We start from the raw sequence: 22,158 nt of genomic DNA, 5'->3' as shown, positions 1-22,158 counted from the left end.
CACTGCTGTGCAGAGCTGTGGCTGCCCCATCCCTGGAGGTGCCCAGGCCAGGCTGGATGGAGCCCTGTGCAACATGAGCTGGTCCCTGATTTGGAGGCTGGCAGCCCTTCCGTGCTGCAGGGGGTCAGAACTGAATGATCTTTAAGGTCCCTTCCGACCCAAGCCATTCTGTGATTCTATGACTTCAGCACCATCTCTAAAGCTACCGCATGCAGTCAGACCAAAGACATCTTATGCTGGAGACACTGCATTAACAGCAAACAGATCCAGAACAGGCACAGCTGCATTGTCCTTCCTTAGGCACAACCTCATGATGACCTGCTACTTAAATACATGTATTTCTCATGAGGAACACCAGCCCCACTGCCCCAGCTCTGCAGACCACACGGAGACAGTCCCATTGCAAGGACTGCACAGAGCAAACCTGTGCACCTCCGCCGTTCTTCAGCTCTCTTTAAGCCTGTAATCACTCTGGAAACCTAACGACCCAGATGGGTGAAGCAGGATATGTTGGGCATCCTTTAAGGTATCCTACACCCTACACCCCCCCGAGGACACCCTGCACCCAACCTTTGCTGGCACCATTGGGCATAAGCAGAAGATTCCACCCGAGGAGGCTGTGGATGCCCCATCCCTGCAGGCATTCAAGGCCAGGCTGGATGTGGCTCTGGGCAGCCTGGGCTGCTGGTTGGCGACCCTGCACATAGCAGGGGGTTGGAACGGGATGAGCACTGTGGTCCTTTTCAACCCAGGCCATTCTATGATTTTCATGCAAACGTCTCCCGTGAGTTCCCCCCAAGCCAGGCAAGAAGCACAAGGCAAAAAGCAAGCAACAAAACCTCACACAACAATACGTACAACCAAAGCTGTGCATCTCGATGTCACAATTCAATACAAGAGGCTTGGTGAACAAACAACTTCCAGGGGATGTGGTTGGGTAGCTAAGATATCCCCTGCAAACAATGCAGGCTCCATGTAAATGAAACCTGCTGCAGTCACGTGCAGTACAGAGCCCAGAGCTGCATGGGCTGGGTTGCACAGGAGGTAAACCCAAAAGATTTAGTGGTAGCCGATCCATCTTTTGGCCAGCACATCACGAGCACCCCAAGCCCTTCGGAAACCACCAGCGCTGCGCATTTCTCGCAGGCTCCATGCGGAAAGCAGCCCATCTTGAAGCCTGAATCGCACGGGAGTCGGAGTGCTCTGCTGCCATCTGCAGTGCACGTGGTGAAAGCACACGTAGAAAGGCCCTGCGTGCCTCATCTGCTGGCAGATAGCACACGTGGATTGCAAGTTAGAGGATCACGCTGGCATTTGCTACAGAGGGTCGGTTTGTGCGCCGTTTCCTTGCAGCGATCTCCCTAAGCAGCTCCTGCTGTCGCTGCTGGGGTCTCTGAATGGGGAAGACATCACCCAGCGCCCTCTGGCAGCCACAGCACTGAGCTCCCAGCAGGACACAGGTGGCCTTTTTCAGAGCTCCATCCATCAATCAACCAAATGAGGCACCACAACGAGTCACGTGCGTGTTCAGAGCAGAGCTTCAGTCTGCAGCCCCCACTGAGCACATTAAGAGGCTTCAGTGTGCATCACCCGGAGCATCACCCAGGCTCAGCACGTTCCTTCATCTGGACAGGCAGGGAGCAACGCACAGCACTGCTTTACTCCCCTGGTTGTTATCCATCAAAACACCCACCCGAAGCAGGAATAAAGTTAAAGAGAAAAAAAAACAACAAACCACAAATCCTCAACTGTATCTGGTTCTCTGCATCCACCGCAAGGATTTAGCAGCTTCCAGGGGCCTCTGACACCTCGAGGCTGAGCTGCTGTAGGGACACAGCTCCCCTGGCTCCCTGGGCTGTAGGGGCCTCTGTGTGCACCTTCAAAGGTTTACATTCACTGCTGCTGAATTGCTGCAACAGGTCAACGTTCTACAGAGCAAACACACCCCACAAAGCAGGTACACGTGTTGGAGAGGAGCTGCACGAGCTCTTGCACTGCTCCTAAACCCCCAGCAGGGTGGTAGGGCTTTGAACACCCATCCATCAAGGCCTCTAAGTGTACTCAAATCCTTGCTTCCTCCTCACTCACACTGGGAAAGAGACGTGGCTGTGCCATGGGTACATGCAGGAGCAGCCCCAGTCCTATGGACTCAAATCTCTGCCTTTTCTCCCAGCCCTCAGGGAGTGCTCTGGCCAAGTTCTCATTATAGCAGATCATCAGCTGGATGGGAAGGAGACCTCCCATTATCACTTTCCCACACTGACACTTAAAGAAGTTGCACCACGTGGCTCTGGACAGGAGGACTGCCCAGTTTGGGTTGTGATGAGCAGCATTTTGGAGGGCATTAACACTCTCTACAACATTTTTTTACCCTTAGTTCTTCAAAAATCAGTACTGTAGAACAGTTTGAGCAGAAGGGACCCTCAAAGGCCCTCTGGTCCAACATCCAGCAATAAAGAGGGACACCTACACCTCCATCAGGTGCTCAGAGCCCCATCCAGTCTACATTGGGAACAGCCCACAGCCAGCAGCACCAGCACAGCTGAGGGGCTGGCAGGGAGAAGGGAGCTTAGAAACACCTCACATTCACATCTTTGCTACCAATTCAGTATCAGCTTAACGCTTACCTGCTCATTCAGCATCAAGGGTTTTTATAAATTAAACAAGCTGGGAAGCTTCACACATTAACAAAATACAGGAAACAGAGCAGTGAGGGAAACAGAGGAGCCTTTACTACCCTAAACAGCCCTGATCCCCACTGAGTGCCACCCAACCTCAGAACTGAGGATACACATTCCCCCAGAGCAGGGCAATGCTCTGACCCCCAGTCCCTGCTTGTAGAGTTGAACCCACCCCAGTCCCAGCACCCACTGCCCCATCTCACCTTGTCTTCCTGTAGCCATATTCCATAGCAGCCACATGCCTTCTCTCCAGCAAGTTCTGCTCACACGGCCCAGCAGTGAAACTAAAAGAGCCAACCCCCCCCTTCCTCCTCCCAGCACCTCCTAGAGCACATCTCGCCCTGTAGTGCCTCAAGAACCACTGCTAACCCAGCTGGTGGCAATTCAGCCCTCATCACAGCCTTGTGATCCAGGGCACCTGTGCCACCCCCAGCACCATCTGCTCTCCCTCCCACCTACCCGAAACACCGGTTGGCTTTTTTTCACTCTCCCAGGTGTTTCCCATTGTTGCACCTTCTGCTGCACAGGGTGTGCCAACGAGGTCAGCAGTGCTCCAAATCTGAGCACCTGGGGGCTGCAGAGAGTGCTCTGTTTGCAAATCTCCATTTCCCTGCAGCGCTGCAATCCCTTGGTCCTTAATAATAATAAAATAGCTTGCAGCAGGGAAGGAGCGTCCATAAGAGACCAGAGCTCAAGCAGAGAGCTGCAGGGTTTCACCTGATGCTGGTGTTCTATGTGGCTATTTTGGAAGGGAGCCGGGCAGGAGCTCACCTGAGGGGATCCTGAGAGGATCTCTCCATCCGTGTGCACAGTGGGAGCGTGGCACAGGGGATGCCATTGCTGCTGCCTGCCCCGTCAGAAAGCAGGACCCAACATACCTGCCAGTCCCTCTTCTTCCAGGCTCTCCTGTGTCTCTATGGGCCGGACTGATGCTCGAGCCATCATGTGAAGCCCCTGTCCCCAGGTTTCCCTTTTTCTCCAGTTTCTGGCCTCAGCCCACCTTGCCCACATCAAGCAGACGGTGCCCCGAGCCTCGTGCAGGGAGTGCTGTTGGCCCAAATGAAGCGTAATGTGCTGGGTTGTCCCTAACAATGGGGTCCTCTGTTTGGCTTTCCCATGAGGGTTATTATAGCCGGCGTTTATCTTGGACCAGGGCCAAAACATGCATTAGTGCTCCTCATCCTGTGGGTTTCTGCACGCAGCTCAAACGAGCGGAGGGGCTCAGAGACACGGAGCTGAGGTGGGGGAGAGGTTCTCAGGGCACCGCAGCCTTCCTCCTGTGCGTGCTCAGCGAAATGGAGAAGGTATGGGCTGGCCCCGTTCGCCCCCATCCATCATCCCTAAGTCCCCATCCATGCCCTGCTGGCTGTGGGGCAGCGGTTACCACGCAACGCCATTGGGGGATTCCAAGTGAGAGCAGCAGATTCCTGCTGTCCTGGGAGGAGGGCTGTGCCATGGTGCTGTAGAAGTGTGCCTCCATGCCAGGCGGTGCGTGTGCCAACTCCTTGCTTCCCACACAGACCCAGCACGGCTCAGGCAAAGCTAATACCCCAAAACCTTCTCTCCTTCTGCCTCCAGATGTGTTGCTCTGTGGAAGCTACAGCTGCCCCTATCAGTGACCTTGTTCAGGAGAAGACCTCAAATTGCTTCTCGCAGCCTCAGCAGGGTGCTGGGCAGCAGCAAGCACAGCTTATGGGGACCACAAACCCAACAACTGGGTGCCTGAATGCTGGCTGCCCCACAGCATAGAATCATAGAATGGCCTGGGTTGAAAAGGACCACAATGCTCATGTGGTTCCAACCCCCTGCTATGTGCAGGGTCGCCAACCAGCAGCCCAGGCTGCCCAGAGCCACATCCAGCCTGGCCTTGAATGCCTGCAGAGATGAGGTATCCACAGCCTCCTTGGGCAACCTCTTCCAGTGCGTCACTCCACCAAGGCACCACTGCCACATCCCCCATATCACCACAGCTCCAATGGCCCACCAGGCACCCAGGGAACCCATTGGGCACCCTGGAGCACACACATGAGCCCAGTGCGTGCCCTCATGTGCCTGGCAGTGCAGCAGCACCTCCCCGGCTGAGCTCTGAACGGCACACAGCATGCATCTGCTCCCTCTGCCGGGCTGTAATTAGGAAACAATATTATTAAAACCCATTCCCATCTCTGCTTTCCTTTCATCTCCCCTCCTTCTTGTTGTTCCTCTATTCTCCTCACTCCACAGGCTGTGGTCTTTGGACTGCATGCTGATGAGCTCTTGTTTGGTCTAATCGGCAGCGCTTGTTAACAGGGCTGTTAGTGCAGTTTCCAACCACCTGCTCTGCATTTGCTTCCCCCGAGGCCTGACCTCGAAGCGGGCTCAGCTCCTCTGTCCCAGAGCCCCTTTCTGCAGTGTCAGGGGGGTTATTGCTGCTTTCCAGCCGAGATGCGTGCAAATGCCAGTCTCATTGCCCACAGCACTGAGCAAAGGGCTGAGGAGGGAGGAGTGCAAATGAAGGACCTCTGAGGAAGGGTTTTGGGGTTGGTGGAGCTTCCCCAGTGCCCCTCTGAAGGGGAATGTCAGAGCCACCAAAGCAGCACACTCTGGTGAGGAAATAGCTCCTACCATCAGCATGGCCTCTGGCAGATCACTTTAGGTTTCCAGCTGTAGGCTTGCACCTGTCCGTGCACCTTTCCCCACTGTTACTCGTTGCCGTCAGGAGCACAGCCGGAGTTGGCAGCAAAACCCACCATTCCTCCTGGCTCATCTGCTCCGACCCTCTGGCACCACTCAGCATAAGGATTCACACAGCCAGGAGTTCAGCTTCGGGTACGCCTGGCTCCTTCCCATGGGCTGAGCAGTGCTCCTCTCAGTGGATGCCCCATCCCTGCAGGCACTCAAGGCCAGGCTGGATGTGGCTCTGGGCAGCCTGGGCTGCTGGTTGGCGACCCTGCACATAGCAGGGGGTTGGAACTGGATGAGCACTGTGGTCCTTTTCAACCCAGGCCATTCTATGGTCCTATGGTTCTCTCTGCAGCAGGTGATGTAGGCCACGTTTTGGAGGTCTCTCTCATTTTGGTGCCTCATTTTGGTGGCAGGGCATTTGGAGATGGGGGTTTGCCGGGAGGTGTGAAAGCAATTTGCAGAGCACAGTGATGGCTTTGAACCCAGCAACTTGCAGACAATGGCAGCCTTTTACATGCTAATAGATAGCATTGTTCTTCAGATGTCTGATATTTATGGCAATATAACATCAGTGTGGAAAAGCAGCCAGTGAGGGGCATGACTCCCCAGCACAGAGGAAGCAGAGGGATGGAACAGGAATCAATAGACGAGATTTGTGACTGAATTTCACTCCAGGTCTCCTCCAATTGCTGACATTTCCTTCCTGTATTTCACAACTGATGAGAGCCCTGAAAGGCAATTCACCAAAAAAAAAAAAAAAAAAAAAAAAAAAAAAAGGCAAAATGGGGGTAAATATAGCAGCAAACGGAGATGGGCTGTAAATCAGCAGCATCCACCTGGAGGCTCTGCTGGCTGCTCTCCAAAGGCAAAATCAGGGGCAGGCCTGAGCGGCCCTGCTTAATGTCAGGGAGAGACAGCAGGCTGGAATGGCTGCCCGGAGAAGATGTTTGCTTGGACTGGATGAATTATGGATAAACTTATTGATATTTATTATTGTTCTTAAGCAGCCTGTCTCGCTCCGCATGTTAAGATGGATTTCAGCCCCTCCTTACTATGTCTAATAAGTGCTTGTGTCCAGATGTGAAATGAGGAGACCTTTCCTCAGGGGATGACACTTAAATCACAGTGTGACCAACGCTGTTCTCCCTCTGGTTGCATCCCCTGTCCTGGGCATGGGGCCCATTCCCACACCCCCATTCCTATCACGGCCCGTGCTGGTCCCTCTTGCTGTGGCCATAGGGCTGCAGTAAGGTAGGAACTCTCCTATGTGAATCCAAAGCTTCATACATATGGAGTGTGTTTGTATTACAATAAATGAACACTCAGCCAAGGGCAGAAGGACCACAGTGTCCTGTACTAATGGCCTTGTCTTTCTAAACCCTTGAAGGCACTGTGGGACGTGGTTAGTGGTGGTGGGGGGAGTGGGTTGATGGTTGGACTTGATGATCTTTGTGCTCTTTTCCAGCCTTAATGATTGTAGGGTCTAAGTCCCTGCCCCGAGGTGGTCTTGGCTGAGCTGAGAGACGCCCAGGGGTGCAGTGGTGCCTGGGGCAGGAGATGGGGATCACAATCCCTCGTCCATCTGCCCACCGTGCCACTTGTCTGTGTGGATCCAGCACCTTGCAGGCGGCATGCCGAGCCCTGAAACCTGGACGACCTGCTGGGAGGAGACGTGGAGCAGCTCTGAAGGGACGGTGATGGGGTGAGGTGCAGGTGGAGGAGGAGGCAGAGCACAGAGCTGGCACCTGACCCCAGTTCTGAGTGTCTCCTCATGGGTCCTTCCAGGACATCGCTGCTGCATTCCCAGAGCACAGGAGGACCAGGGGGGCAGCAAGCCTTACATTCCTAGCATGAGTTCTTGGCTGAGACAGGAGCACAAACGTTGCCATGATGTCTACTGCATAAGTATGTGCTACTGTTGCCTGCATTTGTCTTCGCAGTTCTGGAGGAGATGCAGATGGCCCTTTAAATACTTGCAAGGCCTGCAACTTTTCCACAGTGTTTTCTTTTCCCCTTTTTTTCAAGCTACTTGACTCCCTGCTGCAATTCATATCATCCAAAGCAAAGCTTTCGTATCTGAGATTATTCACACAAACAAAAATGTAAATGGCTGTTGGAGAGACAGGAAAGAAGTGGGCTGTGGGACAGCAATGGGGCAGAAAGCTGTGCTGGGTGTTTTGGGGGCAGGGAAATGCAGAGAGAGAAATTGGGAAGATTCAACGTTCTCTGCAAGAGGCTGGGAAAAGATTTGGTGTTTGCATTTTTTGGTTTTGCGTTGAATTATTTGATGTTTTACAATTAGACACAAAGAACTGCTTCAGGATGGAACAGCTCCAGGGACCCCTTCCATAACTTGGGAAGAGGATGCAGCAGCACCCGAGGGGAGAGGACTCAGCAGTGCGTCCCTCCTCCTGACCCTGATACGGTGTTTGGGTGTGGAGATGGATGTGGCACCGCGATGTAGGAATGGATGCAGCCTCTAAGCGTTTCCATTTCCACCTGCTCCCATCGGCCAACAGAACGAGGGCCGCATCCCTTTGCTTTTCCAAGCCCCCTCTTGAGATGAGAGCTGCGCTTCTGCTCTTTGCAGGCAGCACAGGCGAGATGCCGTGGGCACATCACCATGGATATTCCTCACATAGGCACAGCCGTGCCGGCAGAGGAGCTGCACGCTGCGGGGAGCCCACTTTGTGTAACTTCTCCTGGCTGAGGGAATTCTTCCCGTGTTTGTGCTGCAGCGACTGAGCAAAGCTCTGTGCAGTGCTGCCCATACTGTTCCCGTTACCCACAGTGCACGGGCGATGAGGGGCGACGCATGGGTGGGTCATGGGCTGATACATGGGGTGGTGTGTGGGGAGTTTGGGGTCTCTGCCCCAGTGCTGCCGTTCAGCTCTTGTTTTCTTGGTTTGTTTTCTTTTCCTGGGGATAAGGAAAGGGGAGTGCAGCTGATTTGGACGATGGCCTCTGCTTCACAGCTTCCTGAGCACGTCAGGCAGTGTGAAACACCTGCACGGCCCTCCTGGCTGAATGCAGAGCTCAGGCATGCAGCCAACCAACCTGCAGCCTTCGAATTCAACACCTTCCCTCACCTCCAAGTCAACAAAGGCTTTGTTTGGCTGTGGTCAGCCCGATTTCCACTCCATAAATCCTCCTACCCTTGCCAGTACTGATATTTCACTAAACCAAAGCAAAATTGCTGCCTTTTTTTGGCTCCCTCTGCACAATACCGTGGTGCTGAGCCTGGAGCTGAGCCTGCAGCTGGGGACTTAGGGGGCTTCCAGGGTTCTCTTTCCTTCCCCACGCTGATATGTGTTTTATTGAGGTGATGGACACAACGAGGAAACACGTTGCCAAGGCAATGGGAGGAAAAAGCAAGCCTCATATTACAGATTTCTTCTTCAGCAGAGCCTGGAGGGGATGGGGGGAGTCAACAACACGAGTTACTGTTGTCTTCAGTGGAAGGCTCTGAGGGGCACTGAGCACCCCATGCTGTTAACCCTGGGGATTATTATCCACAATGGAGTGATTTTTGTCTCTCTCCTGCATTTTTTAGAGGGTTTCTTTGTGCACTCAGTCCTTTATCCTTGCAACAGCACTGATCCAGACCCCATTTGGGAGATGCTGAGCTGCGACTGGGGCTCAGGAGGGTGTGATGCACAATGTGCCTGCACTGGGCAGGCAGATGTTGCACAGCTGTGTGCTGCATGGAGCAACACTGCTGTGCTGCAGCCACCAGCTGCCAACCCCCTGCCTCCCCCCCACCCCATCACACTGTCTGCAGAGAATTCAGCCATTTCCCAGCAGAAAACAGCCCAGCTGGGGACCTTCCTCCCATAAAAGCAGCATTTCTTATAGAGGAAGCACCTGGGTTATAGGGCAAGGCAATGGACCAAGGGGGAGGGTAATTTAGGCTGGTTTTTCTCTATGAAACCCCAGTAGGGCCGCAGTGAAGCAGCAGCAGCATTTCTGCAGGATCTTCTTCCTGGTGATGGGTGAAGCTTCAGCCAAAAGACAGGATTTCATTCTTGGATGTGCGAGAGGGGAAATGGTGTGCAGGAGCTGTGAGAGAGCTTTGCATTTTATGGGCCCAGAGAGACTGATTTGGGAATTTCGCAGCCAGTTTCAGGTGTCTGTGTTTAACAGAGGGTGCTGGAGAGCGTTGAAAAGGGAAGCAGAAATGATGGAAGGGCTGGAGGAGCAGCCGTGGATGGGGAGAACGTACAGAGCTCCATCTGTTTGTGTGATTAAAACAAGAGGTTGAGAGGTGACCCGACGACAGCATATAAATACCTGATGGAGGAGCAGGCTGGGTGCTGCAGGGCCTGCAGTCTAACAGGGGGAAAACACAAACGGGCGGCTGGAAGTGAGGGCCAGACAGAGTCAGACTGGAAATAAATCACCTTCGTTGTTAAAAAGAACAAAACCAGGTCCGATGTTTTGGAGCAAATCCAAAGCGGGAAGTGGGAATTTTTTTCCTTTTCAGTTTTGGTGTCTCGAAACAAAACCTGGGGGCTGTAATGGAAGGTGTGCGTTGGTGAAGGCAGCCAGCTGGTGCACAGTGGTGGATAAGATGCCCTATGTGGGCACTGCTGGGTTAAGGGCTGCAGGGACTCCCTGCCTCGCAGTGCCGTTGGGAAGGTGTGATGCTGCAGCTCCCCGTGGCCAGAATGAGCCCCAGGCTCCATGCAGGCCCACAGGGTTCCATTACCACAGGCACACGTGGAAAAACAGTCAGACACAGAAAGCTTTGTTTCACTCGGGCGGCCCCACCGAAGCCTGCCCTGCATCCCAGGCACTAATGCGCTTTCAGCATTCGGTGACAAACCCCAGCCTTGGGCTGAAAGGCAAAACACGTGTCCGTGGCAGAAAGCTGCGGAGATAGAGAGTGTTACTGGTGCTGCAGGGTGGGTAAGAGCAGGAGATTTGCTGCAGGGATCCCGAGGAAAAGCCCTTTTTCAAAGGAGCTGCATAATCCCTGGTAGCTCAGTGTCTCTCATTCGAGGACTTGCCTGCACGACCCACCATCAGACAAGGGGAGGATTTGCTGCTCTCTTCTGTGGATGTGCAGTAGGGAAACTCTCCCACCCCGCTGTCAGTGATGCTCTGTGCTTCCCACCCAGTGCCAGGGCTGCTCCTGCTCTGTGCCCCGCAGTGTGGATCAGGGCATGCAGAGCAGCACCAGGCAGTGCTTCTGCACATCAGGAGTGCACATCCCTGGGCTGTGGTGGGAAGAGCTGGAGGTGAGGGGGACATTTGGGTGTGAGACGTGGTGTGTGCATGGGAACGTGCAGTGCTTCCCACTATTACGGAGCTGCACCACGGCAAGCATGGCCACCTCCATCCAGAGCTCTGGAAGTTTTGCTTCTCTGGGAGATTTCGGGTGGATCTGGAGGTGAAAGCACAATATGAAGTGCTATGAGGAACAGAAATTCCAGATTCTGAGCAATCTGAGTCAGCAGCGCAGCGCTGCTCCAACCCAACCTCCCAGCGAGCAGCGAGAAATGTTCGTGGTGCTCAAATTTATTCAGCCTTTATCCATGTGTAAGACCATTTTTTGATGTGAAAAGGAGCGTAGCTTTCCATGTGCGTGACCTTGATGTACCCGGAGTCAAGGCACTGTTTAAATGCATGCAGAACTGGGACCCCCAGGGGCTGCTGCCACATCCCACCCGCTGCCAGCAGCACCTCCTGCCTGCTCACTGCCTTTACTTCACATGAACACAGAGCTGTGCTGGCTCTGCTGGTGCCCAGGCTGGGGTTTGGCAGGGGATGCAGTTAGCTGGGAAGTGGCAAAAGAGGTGCCAGCTGTGGGATGGAGCAACGCCGCTGTTTGATTTCTGAAGCACACAGAGAACACGTGCTGTGTTGCTCTCTCGGTGCTAACATTAGGCTTGGTCATGAGAACAGAGGTACGTTTTGGAATGAGCTTCTTCCCAGCACCCATACTGTTACATACCACACTGTGATGCCTGCAGCAGTGACAGTAAAGCCGCTGCTTTTGCTTATGTTTTCAGCTGGTTCCTGGTTAGGATCAGCATCCGAGCTGTGTGTTAACACTGTGCTGTGATGCGCTCCTTCCAGAGGCTCTTGGGAACCTCACGTCTCATCCATCATCGCTCTTCAGATTGTTGGATGATTTAAAAGATGGTCAGTGTGCATGTGGAATAATGAAACAGTTTGCTCAGGAAGGGCAGCATGAGGAACGTGCTGCTGTCCCTATGGTCAGTGTGGGGCTCTGCTGGCAGGGTGGAGGGCAGGATGGGTCCTGCTGGTCCCTGCAGTGGCTGTGTGCATGTAGGGGAGCTGCAAGCCCAGGTAGCACTCGAGCCCAACGGGAGCCGTGCAGCACAATGCTGCTTTGGAAACGGAGTCAGTGGCAAAGTCTCGTTACTCCTGCATTGCAATTAATGATCATTTAAAAAAAAGAGGTTTTGTATCACGAGTTCTGGCGGGTATCAGAATTAACGTCTCATTGAATTATCAAAGCTTTCCTGCGGTGGGTGGTGGGGGGGAGGCTTGGGGTTTGCAAATAGGTCAGAGAACACCGGTTGTTAAACAGCTCCTGGAAACTTTCCAGCGGGGAAGGAAATTTTGCCGACGCGATGGAATAGGAACAGCCCCGGGGGGATGCTGACACCCTCCCAACCTGAGCTCGGTCCCGAGGACCCACCCGCTCGGATGCACCGTTCTCACTTTCCGTTTGCAGACCGAACGCGGAAAGGAGGCTGTGCCCCCCCCGCACCGCCGCGCGGAGCACCGCTGGGTGTCGGGGCGCTCCATTTCGGGCTGCTTCGATCTCGGGGCTGCGAGCAGCGCTTGCAACCCTCACTGACAGCACCAGGGGGAGCGAAGAGCTCTGCCGCCCGGCCCGGCCCGGCCCTGCCCGTGGGGAGCGCCTCGGGCAGCGCAGAGCAGCGCTGGTGGATCTCAGCGGGCGGTGGGAGCACCGCCGGAGCTCTGAGCCACGAACAGCGCTGAGGCGTTTCTTATCCTTCTTGCAGTCCTTTATAGCTCTCCCCGTCAGCCGGCGCTGGGAGAAGCGTTTCGGAGCGCAGATGAGCAGCGCTGCGCTGGGAGGCGGCTGCTGCGGAGCTGCGGTGCTGCGGGCTGAGCTCGGAGGGTGCCCTCAGACCGCGGGGAACGGCGGAGATGACACAAAGCCGTCGGGTTTGTCCCGAGGGAAACGGCACGGCATAGCTGCTGGGGGGTAATAGTGATATTATCAGGCCTGAATAAGGCCCCATTCATTTCTGAGAAGGGAAGGGATACGGGGGAAGAGTGCCGAATTACCCAGCAGCAATTTGCTCCCAGCAGCCGTGTTGCCCTTGCAGACAAACCCGAAATACGGCGTTAGAGAAAGGCTCACAGCCTGGATCAGCAGTGGAGGTGGGGCTGCCTGATCCCAGGGGGGTGTTTGTCACCTCCTGTATGAAAGAGATGCAAAGCCAACACCTGTCTGGCACAGAGGGTGACGCAAAGAGGGTGGTGACGCACTGAACAGGCTGCCCAAGGAGGCTGTGGATGCCCCATCCCTGCAGGCATTCAAGGCCAGGCTGGATGTGGCTCTGGGCAGCCTGGGCTGCTGGTTGGCGACCCTGCACATAGCAGGGGGTTGGAACTGGATGAGCACTGTGGTCCTTTTCAACCCAGGCCATTCTATGGTTCTGTGATTCTGTTTGCACCACCTGAGGTGCCCACAGCTGGGGGCTGGAAGTGGGTGATCTCTGTGCCTTCCAACCAACACCATTCCGTGACTCTGTGATGTGAAGATGCGAGGGATGCGGAGCAGTGGCTGCTCCCTGGTCCTGTCCGGCCCTGCGAGCTGTCACAGCACCATTAGCAGCCATGTGCAGTAGTGCTGATGACCACAGCCCTATTGCACAGCTGCGATGGATCCGCACAGCGTTGGGCTCACAGCACACCCCCGTGCCCCGTGTCAGTAATTAACATCCATAGCACTGCACTGCCACGGTGGGGCGAAACCACTCCTGGCGCACAGACCTGGTGGGGACACAGGGAGCTGCGCTGGGACCCTGCGGGGTGGGAACATGGAACAGTGGGCATAGGGACAGCCTTCATCACTGCCGGAGGGGGGGGGGGGGATGGGGGGGAGGGGTCGTTTGAATGGAAGGTGTAAAAAAACGAACAAGAACAGACACATGCATGTATATATGTAAATCACTAACGTGGAAAACACGCGATAATGTAAAACGCTATAATGTGAAATGGAAGCATGAAAATCCAGGACCACGGTCTGCGACGGTACAGGGAAATAAAGCACAAAGCCGCCAAACGTGAGAAATAAGAAACGCCTAAAGGTACAGCTCTGTATTTATTTTTCAAAGCAGAGGTACCCGTCAATGGATAAAGCCTAAAAACATAAAGGTGTAAGAAAAATACAAAGCCGTACACGCACAGCGGAGGTGGAACGCGGCATAATGAAGCCCGGCCGGCAGCGCGGGGCGGGCGGTGCTGCTGGGGGCGGGGCGCTCCGCACAATGCCGCACCGCCGAGGCCCGGCCGCTTGGCCCCGCCCCCCTCCCCGCCCCCTCCCGCCTCTCCGCCCTCGGATTGGCTGCGCGGCGCGGGGCGCGTCCCAAGTCAGCGTCACGTGCGGCGGGCGCGGCGGTGATTGGCTGCGGCGGAGCGGGGCGGGGCGGGGCGGGCGCGGCGCTGTCAGCGGGGCCGGGGCGCGCCGGGTGCCGCCTGCGGGCGCTGGGCAGCGGCGCGGCATGGCCGGCTGAGGCGGGCGGGAGCCGCCGCCGCCCGGCGCCGCTCGGTGAGCGAGCCGCCGATCGAGGGAGCGACGGGATGGAGGAGTGAATGGCGGAGCGCCGCGCCGCACCATGAGGCGCCGGGCTCGGACCGCGCCCGGGCTCGCCCTGTTCTGTCTCGCCGCCCTGCTGGCCGCCGCCGCCGACGGGCTGCCCCCCCCCGGCTCCGCGCCGCCCCCCGAGCCCGGCAGCGGCAGCGGCGGCCCCGCCGAGACCGGCCCCGCGCCCACCGCGCGGCCCCGCGGCCCCACGGCCCGGCCCGGCCCCGCACCGCCGCCGCCCCCGGAGCCGCCCCGGGAGGAAGCGGAGGAGGAGGAGGAGGCGGCGGCCGCGGGCCCCACAGGTGAGCGCCGCGAGGTATCCGGGGTCCCTTTGTGCCCGGCGGGCGGGGAGGGGGGCCGGAGCGCCGCTTCCTTCCTTTGCTCGCTTTATTTCTGTACCGCTGTTCATTTTTGCCCCTTGCCGGGGTGGTGCCGGGGTCGCTGAGAGCCGCCCGCGGCGGAGCGCCCGTTCTGCGCTTCCACGGAGCCCCCGCGGCTGAACAACGGCGCCCGCCGCCGCCCGGCGCTCTTGGCGTTACCGGCTGCGGCCCCACCGCTCCGCCTGCAGCCCTCAGCGCCTTTCTTCTTTGCATCGCACTTCGGGTCTTTATTTTCTCCCGGAGAGGGAACGGCTGGAGATGGGGAACTGCTGACAGCGGGAGGAGGGTTTGGGGTCCCTGAGAGCAAAACCCCGCGGTGCTGCCGCGTCTGAGGTGGGACCCAGAGGGAACCCGGCAGGCTGCCACCCCTCCCGGCCCTATTCCTGGGCCGGTTCCTCTGCCAGCATTGCTGTGTGGGGCTGGGCATTGCAGCAGCACTGGGATGCTCCCACTGTGCCCGCGTGTCGGTGGCAGCAGGCACTGACCTGCACTTGCTCTCTGCCCCTTAGCGTGAATGGGGTGGGAGCACGTGGGCCGGTGATGCCTTCCTGAAGCATCGCTTCCTTGGGCTCCCTGTGGTTCGTTAGCAGGATGGTGCTGGCCTTACTGGGGGCTGTGATGTGTCGGGGCTGTTTTGGGGGCCTGGTGGTGTGGAGCTGGGCTTGGCCGTGCCCAACGGCACCTGGTGGAGGGTTTTCAGCTCGCGTGGAGCTGAAGGGTTGGTGAAGGCAATGGGATCCATGGGTCAGCTGCTGGCCTTCTTGGCTTCAGTGTCTTCAGTGCTGCTTCTTCAGCCCCCATAGGGAATTAATGCTTTGTATCCTTCATTGTATGAAACAAGTGGGCCTCTTATAACAGACATCAGAAAGAATTCCTTTAATGCCAATAGCATTATTCCTGATAAGGAATTGGTGTGTGAGTCCTCTCAGTGCTACCAAGACTGAAATCCTGACTTCGGTGCGTTGTTCTCATTCTGATTTCAGAAGCCCTTCGCTCCCTGCTTGGTTTGTTTTCCTCTCCCTTTCCCAGTTTTGGTGTTTATTTTTCTTTCCAATCCTGTGAAAATCCCGGATTTTCTTTTTAAGAGAAGCAAACTGCTAATCCTGCTGTTTGCAGGGATGGCCTTAGGAGCGTGCCCTGCCTCATCCATACAGCTCCCTGTGTGCTCGGGGTCGGGGTGGCCTCGCGCTGCAGGGACCTCTGGAATGGGTGCATGAGGTGAGCACGGCCCTGCTTGGGCTGCCCCTGCATGGAGAACAAAACCCCTCTGTCCATGCTTTGTGCACGAGGCCCTCTCTGGGAAAGCAGCACTTGGAGCAAGGAGGGGCGCAGGTGTCTCATGCCCCATTGGGGTGCAGTGAGCTGGGGTGCTGGTGAGGTTTGCTGGCTGCAGCCCACGGCTGGGGTGCTGTCAGCACAGGTGCAGAAGGTGCAGCTGCATTGCATGGGGGGATCAGCTCACGGGCTTAGCTTGGGCATAGGGCAGCAGCAGATCCCGTGCTGGAGGTGGCATGGGGTGACCTGGCCAAGTGGGTGGGAGAGGGCTTTGTTTCAGGTTCCGAGGCCATCGACAGCCAGACCCATTGCTGCTGCACCAGGGCTGTGCTCTGTGGGAGGCTGCAGCTCCCGGATCCCAGCAGGACAGGAGCTCCCTGGTTTGAGGTTTGGATGTGGCTCAGTGCAGCTACTGGGACAGCTCAGCTTCCGGATGGCACATTTTGATTTTTATTAAGGATGTGGAAATCAAGTTACAGGTGTGAAGGCTCGTGGTAAGGAGGATGCTTATGTTACTTGAGTATGGGAGCAGCCAGGGCAGAGCCTTCAATTGAGGAATGCACTGTGGGGTTTTACCTTGAGCTTACAATGCAGGGACGTTGCCCATGGCTCACTTGCCTTCCTCCTGCCTCCCTGCTGCTGTGCCTGAGTCACTCTTGAATCAGATGCTGCCAACGGTCCTGACTCAAGATTTCTGGGCTTAGCAGTGCTGATAGAAATCGGGATGTTTTGGGAGGACCTATGGAGTACCCAAAGCCTCACTTATCAGCTTCCTTGTGCAGCGTTGGGGTTTGCCTTTTTTCCTTTGGGACAAACGCTGCACTGCTGAGCTGCCAGGTGGGGAACACAGAGCGGGACTGCTCTGCACTGAGCTCCTTACTGTGACAGCGGGCTCTGCCAAGGGGAGCTGGGGGCACCCAGGGGACATCCCAAGGAGCTGCGGGCAGAGGAGCACAGAAGGAGCCGTCCCTGAGGAACGGAGGCGCGCCAGCCTGCTGAAGCCAGGGGAGAGATTTCAGAGTGTTTTGCTCTATAAATACCCGGGATAAGTCATCACGCTGCTGCTAATATTTGCAGCCGATGCCAGCGGGCTGGCGGGGAGTGCTGCTGCAGCTCCTGGTGCTCCCGAGAGCGGAGATGGGCTGTGTGAGGCATCTGCTGGCACCGGGGCTGAAGCTGTGCCTGCGCCGGGAGCGGAGCGGGGATTTCTCCTGCAGCCATCTGGCCAGGATGGCTCCTTCTGCTGTACCTCTGACGAGTGCTTAAAATAAACCCCCAAACTGCCGGGATGCTGAAGCGTTGTGCAGCACCCAGGTTGTGCAGCTGAGGCTTCTCAATGAGGCTGCAGCAAGGACCTGAGCTCTCTTTGGGGACTGTGAGCACTGGGCTCTGTGGGGCTGCCTTGTGTAGGGGGCAGTGGGGCCAGGGCTGGAACCGGTGCTGGGTGGTTGGTGGGATGTTAACATGGTGTACAGCCTGGGGGGAGGATTGCAGCCTCACCATCTGCCCTGCCTTGGGAGCTCACATGGCTTTGTACCACCCCAGGAGAACCTCACCTGCAGGCTTGTTAAACTGCCTGCAGTCCAGGCTTCGTGCTTCACAGGAAATTATCTGCTTTTTTTTCTTTTCTTTTTTTTTTTTCCTCCCCCCCCCAAATTTAATTTGGTTTTCAGTTGGGTCCAACTGAAATAACGTGGCTGCATGCTGGTTATTGCGTTGCTTTTGGCTGTGTTCCCATGAAGCTCAAGGGCCCTGCACCACGGTGCTGCCCTGTGGGCAATGTGCTCCATCCCCAGTGTGGGCTCTGGGGGAGGGCTGCTGGAGGAAACACACACAGAGAGTCAGCAGGGCTTGTCTGGAAGGGCCTCAGTTTGGTTGAACCTATCAATCTGGAAGCGTTTTGAACAAGGCATTCTGGATGAAGAATAATCAGATCCCTCTGTTAGGGCAGAACTTCTTTTCCTTACTCAATAGGAAAGTTTCCATCAGTGCTGATCAGCCCCCCCATCTGCTCTCAGGGATGCATGGGGACACCTCTGCCCCCATCCTCCTGCACATTGCTGGCTGATGATGCTGGTCCAGGTCCTATAGCGAGCACAGAGCCACCACTGCTGCTTGTCCCTGGCTGTGCACGTGGGCTCCAGATCCCAAAGGATGCTCAGGTCACGTGCAGAGCATCGCTATCGGAACAGGCTTTGGAGCACTCATCCATGGAAGAACGATGGATTTGGGGTCCCTGCTCCTGCCTCGCCTGCATGGGTCCAGGCAGGTGTCAATGAGGAGCTCCCGGAGCCGCATGGATTCCTGCTGGGTCTCAGTGTGCTCTTCTGCTGCTCGAAGGAGGATTTGCCGAGCACCTGCTGTATGAATTAAAATTTGCCTTGTAAATGTAACCGGTTCAGAGCCTCAGCAGGAAGGGCGGGTGTTTGCTCTTCGCCTGGATAAGGGGAAAAAAAAAGCGAACCCCCGGAGGTTTTCCTCTTGATTCAGACCAGCCTTGAAACCAGGGAGAAGCCCGAGCTGCTCTTTTTACCATTTTTAATTCACTCGCCCCACGTCCTTATAAATAAGCCAGCAGAAACATGACGAGGCAAGCATCCCTGCTATTTATAGCTCGCGCCGCTCCGCACGCCTGCTTTAAAAATCAGCCTGCTAAATGGCTCTGCAGCCTTTCAGTGAGAGCCTTAATGACACGGGCATTCTGCACGCAGCGATGGATGCGTGCATTTCAAGCCCTGCTGCGTGGCGGGGTATGTCCTTTGGGGCTGGGGGGGGGCACCCCATGTCCTGACCCTGCATCCCTGCTGTGACCATCGCCACCCGGCCCCAAAGCAGCATTGGGCGCTCCTGGTTGGGTCGGTGCTCCCTCTGCTGCTTGGGTGTTCGCCTCCAGGCAGATGCACGTCGACATCCCCCAAGTTTGACTGTTGTTTTTCCCCCCTTTTTATTTCATTTTGGGGCTGCATTAACCCTTTATTGCCTTGCTTTGGCTTCACGGCATCACCTGTGTAATTGAGGCTGCGGGTAGCCCTCAGCCGTTTAACTGGTTGTGCCACTTCTCAGATGGATCTGCTTTATTCCTGGCAAATTACCCTGCTGCACTTTTCAGGCAGCTTTACTGTATTTTGACTGACTGGCTGCCTATATTAACTGATAGTGCTGCTTGGGCTGCTTTGATCCCGTATTATTTATGGAAATGATGGCACATAACTCCGCGTAGCTGATTAATGCTGCATGTATTTTTAATGCGCGAGTTCTGCTGTTTGATCTGTGCTAAATGATAATTCTCTGATGTGTTCCTGGGTTCATTTCGGCTGCTTATGAAAAGGATATTGAAATGGACTGTTTGTTTTGTTGCTTTTTCCCCCCCCCCCCCCAGTGGCTCTCTGGCTCTCACACTGCTTTCCCCAGGCACCGCTGTGCTGTTTGCACGTGGAGCGCTTCTGTTTTAGCACCATCCCAGTGATTCCTTGGTGGCACTGCTGTGGGTTTGTGGCCGTGTTTGGGGGATATTCAGGGAGGATTGTGGCCTTGGAGGTGATGCCTCGGCCTTCCTGGTGCTGTGACTCAAGCCCAGAGGCACCTAAATGGGGTTGAAACCAGCCGGAATGGGGCGGGTGCAATGCATGTTCTCTGTAGCCCGTCACGGGTTGGTTGGGGCTGCTCGATATGAAGAAAATGACTTTAATTGCTGCTTGACCCGCAGCTTCCTCCCCTGTGGGGTGAGATGTGGTCTGCTTGGGGACGGGAGCACGCCGGGAATGCCACCACATCCGGCGCTGCGTCCCATGGCTGAGCTCACCCTGCCCGCATCCGTCCCGTGGGCTGGGAGCCAGGATGGCTGCAGGAGGTCCATCGGTGAGCCCAAGGATCAGCACTTTCCTTCCCTGGGGGTAAAGCAGAGGGGAAATGCTGCTTTCTAGTTCGTTATTTTTCCAGCCTTGCTGACACCTGCTCTCATCCACGGCAAGGCAGGGGCCGTCCCCAGCGCCCTTCTCCGGGCACACTGCATGCAAGGAAGGCACTGCGAGGGCTCTGTCTTGAAAAGCACAGGGATGCAAAGCAGTGCGAGTTGAAAGCCTTCGAAAGGAGGGTTGTTTTCTTTTTTGTTCTCAGAGCTTTTGGTCAGGATCAGCAAAACATCCATCTTTCTGGAAAGGCTCCTTTTTCGTTCAGAGGATTTTTTCCATTGAAAGCAGTTTGTTGGACGTTTTGTCCCCCCCAAATTCTTCATAGCTTCGTGAAAACCTTCAGTGCTTTGTTTTCCTCCCGCCCTCTCTTCCAAAGCAGATATATACCTTTTGGTAAGGCCAGGACTTCCTGTGGGAGAGAAAATCCATTTATCGGTCGGCCTTTTGTCCCTGGGAACAAAGAAAATATGATAGGTTTTTATTTTTTAAGTTTTCTGGTGCTCCTCCCTTACCCCAGAACAGAGAAGCACCGACCTGACTGCTACAGGGAGCCGTCTGTTCCGGGAAGGGATGCATTGCAGTGGGAGGTGGGCAGGATTTTGGGGTGAGATTCCTATAAAGTGGCTCATGGGACGCATAAGTGGGGGATCCCTGCTTGTCTTTGCCTTGAGCAGGTGCAGGGCTTGCCCCATGTTGTTTAGCACTTTCAGCTCAGGATATTCCAAGATGCTGTGGAAGTGAAGCTGGAGCACCCTGGATCTCGCATGGGCTGGGTGTTTGCTCCCTTGGTGTGAGCACATCACATGTCTTTTGGCTGTGGCTTCCCCAGCAGGTTGCAACAACCCCGTCCTGCTCTGCCTTCCCTCCTGGGCTGCCTCTTCCCCATTCCCCCATTGGTGCCTTGGGATGGATTTGCCTTGACTTCGAGCACTAGAGACCCTGATGGTGACCACAGCCACCCCCATCTCATATTAAATGATTACTATTTATAATGAAGCTATAACCAAGGTGTGTGTGTGTGTGTGTGTGTGTGTGTCAGTGCTCTGTCCCAGTTTCAGGGCAGCTCTCAGGTCCCACAGTGCCTTGCATGATGTCCCCATGGCCGCGTGCCCAGGGAGCAGCACCGGCGGCTCCGGTTGGTGATAAGCGTTGTGACGCAGGGAGCTAAATACCTGTTCTTGGAGGAAAGCAAACAGCCTCCACCTGCCTGCAGCATTTCTCCCTTCAAGGGCAGGCTGCACGCCCAACGTGGAGCTCCCTGGAAAATATCTTTTATTATTAACGCGCTTGCTTTGGCTCAGCTGTGTTGTTGAGAAATCCAAGCTTGACTCCAGATAATGAATGACAAACATTTGTCTGGGCTTAACTGTTTTACTCGGAGCGTTTTTTTCTGTGTTCTTTTTTTTCCCCCTCCTGGAAGCTTACTGTAAGCTGTCAGCAGCGTGCCTGCTGACGTGAGTTATCGCTGGTGTCCTCTGCTTGGGTCTTCCCTGCCATTCCTGGTGTGTCTTGGTTACCTCTCTTAGACTTTGTGCAAGTCTAACCCATTGGAAAGGGAAAGTAAATGAGGGATGGTGTTGTCTCTTAAGGAGTGCGTGTGGCTGCTGGCTGCAGAGCCAAACCAGGCGGGCTTTGGGTGGGATGGAGAGCAGTGTTCTACCTTATGGGGACCTCCAGTACCCAGCTGTGATGCTGTGATGCCGGGCACCTACAGCGGTGGTTGTCACCCTCTGTGAGCTGCGGACCCCCTGAGACGGGTCCAGAACAGGTGTAGGTGCTGAACTGAAGCTTGTAAATGGTGGAATCGGTGATTTTCTCTCTTCTCCTCACCATCCATCCCCTTACGTGGTCCCTCTTAGCATCAAACCCAAGCTTGTGTCCAGCTCTGGGTACGTACAGGAGCAGCATGCTCCTTCTCATGGAGCTGGTCTCTCTCACCTGCATTCTGGCAACACACGTATTAGAGAGTGCACCATTGGCTATGCCAAACTAGAGTCTCCATTGTGTTTTGTTTTTGTTTAATTTAATCCAGGAACATTATAAAGCCCTCAAAAACTGGGGAATGGCTGGGAGGGAAATACAACCAAACCTCTCATAGCTGACCCTCAGCTGCAGGGGAAGCCCTGTGGTTTATTGTGAAGGCTTGAGCCTTGGCTTAGCCCCTGACACCATCTTTGTTTGCAGATTCTGAACTTGTTTGTTTGATGGAACCGCTTTCATTTTGAAGGTGAGCTAAATAAACACAGGCAGGATCCAGGGCTGGATGAACCTCGTGTCCGTCAGTGTCGCTGACAGCACAGTGACTAAAGAGAGAAATTAAAAGCCAATCTGCAGCCCTGCTTGGGGTCATCAATCTGCTGCAGGGCTCGGGAGCAGCGGGGATGCCCTCAGAGCCCTACAGATGGGCTCAGCCCTGAGCATGCTGGCTTTGT

General features: G+C 55.5%; 1 protein-coding gene across 1 annotated transcript in view; it reads left to right on the top strand.

Moving 5' to 3' along the window:
• Positions 1 to 14,191: 14,191 nt before the first annotated feature.
• MEGF9 (multiple EGF-like-domains 9) overlaps positions 14,192 to 22,158 on the top strand; it is a 36,998-nt gene continuing 29,031 nt past the window's right edge. Inside the window, exons 1-2 of the mRNA XM_015279589.3 lie at positions 14,192 to 14,336; positions 14,388 to 14,462. Of these exons, the coding sequence (XP_015135075.2) occupies positions 14,192 to 14,336; positions 14,388 to 14,462 (220 nt within the window). The remainder of the gene's footprint in view (positions 14,337 to 14,387; positions 14,463 to 22,158) is intronic.

Source organism: Gallus gallus, chromosome 17, assembly GCF_016699485.2.
Source record: "Gallus gallus isolate bGalGal1 chromosome 17, bGalGal1.mat.broiler.GRCg7b, whole genome shotgun sequence".
Classification (NCBI taxonomy): Eukaryota; Metazoa; Chordata; class Aves; order Galliformes; family Phasianidae; genus Gallus; species Gallus gallus.
Note: the sequence above shows the minus strand (reverse complement) of the source record. Positions and strands in the feature narration are given on the sequence as shown.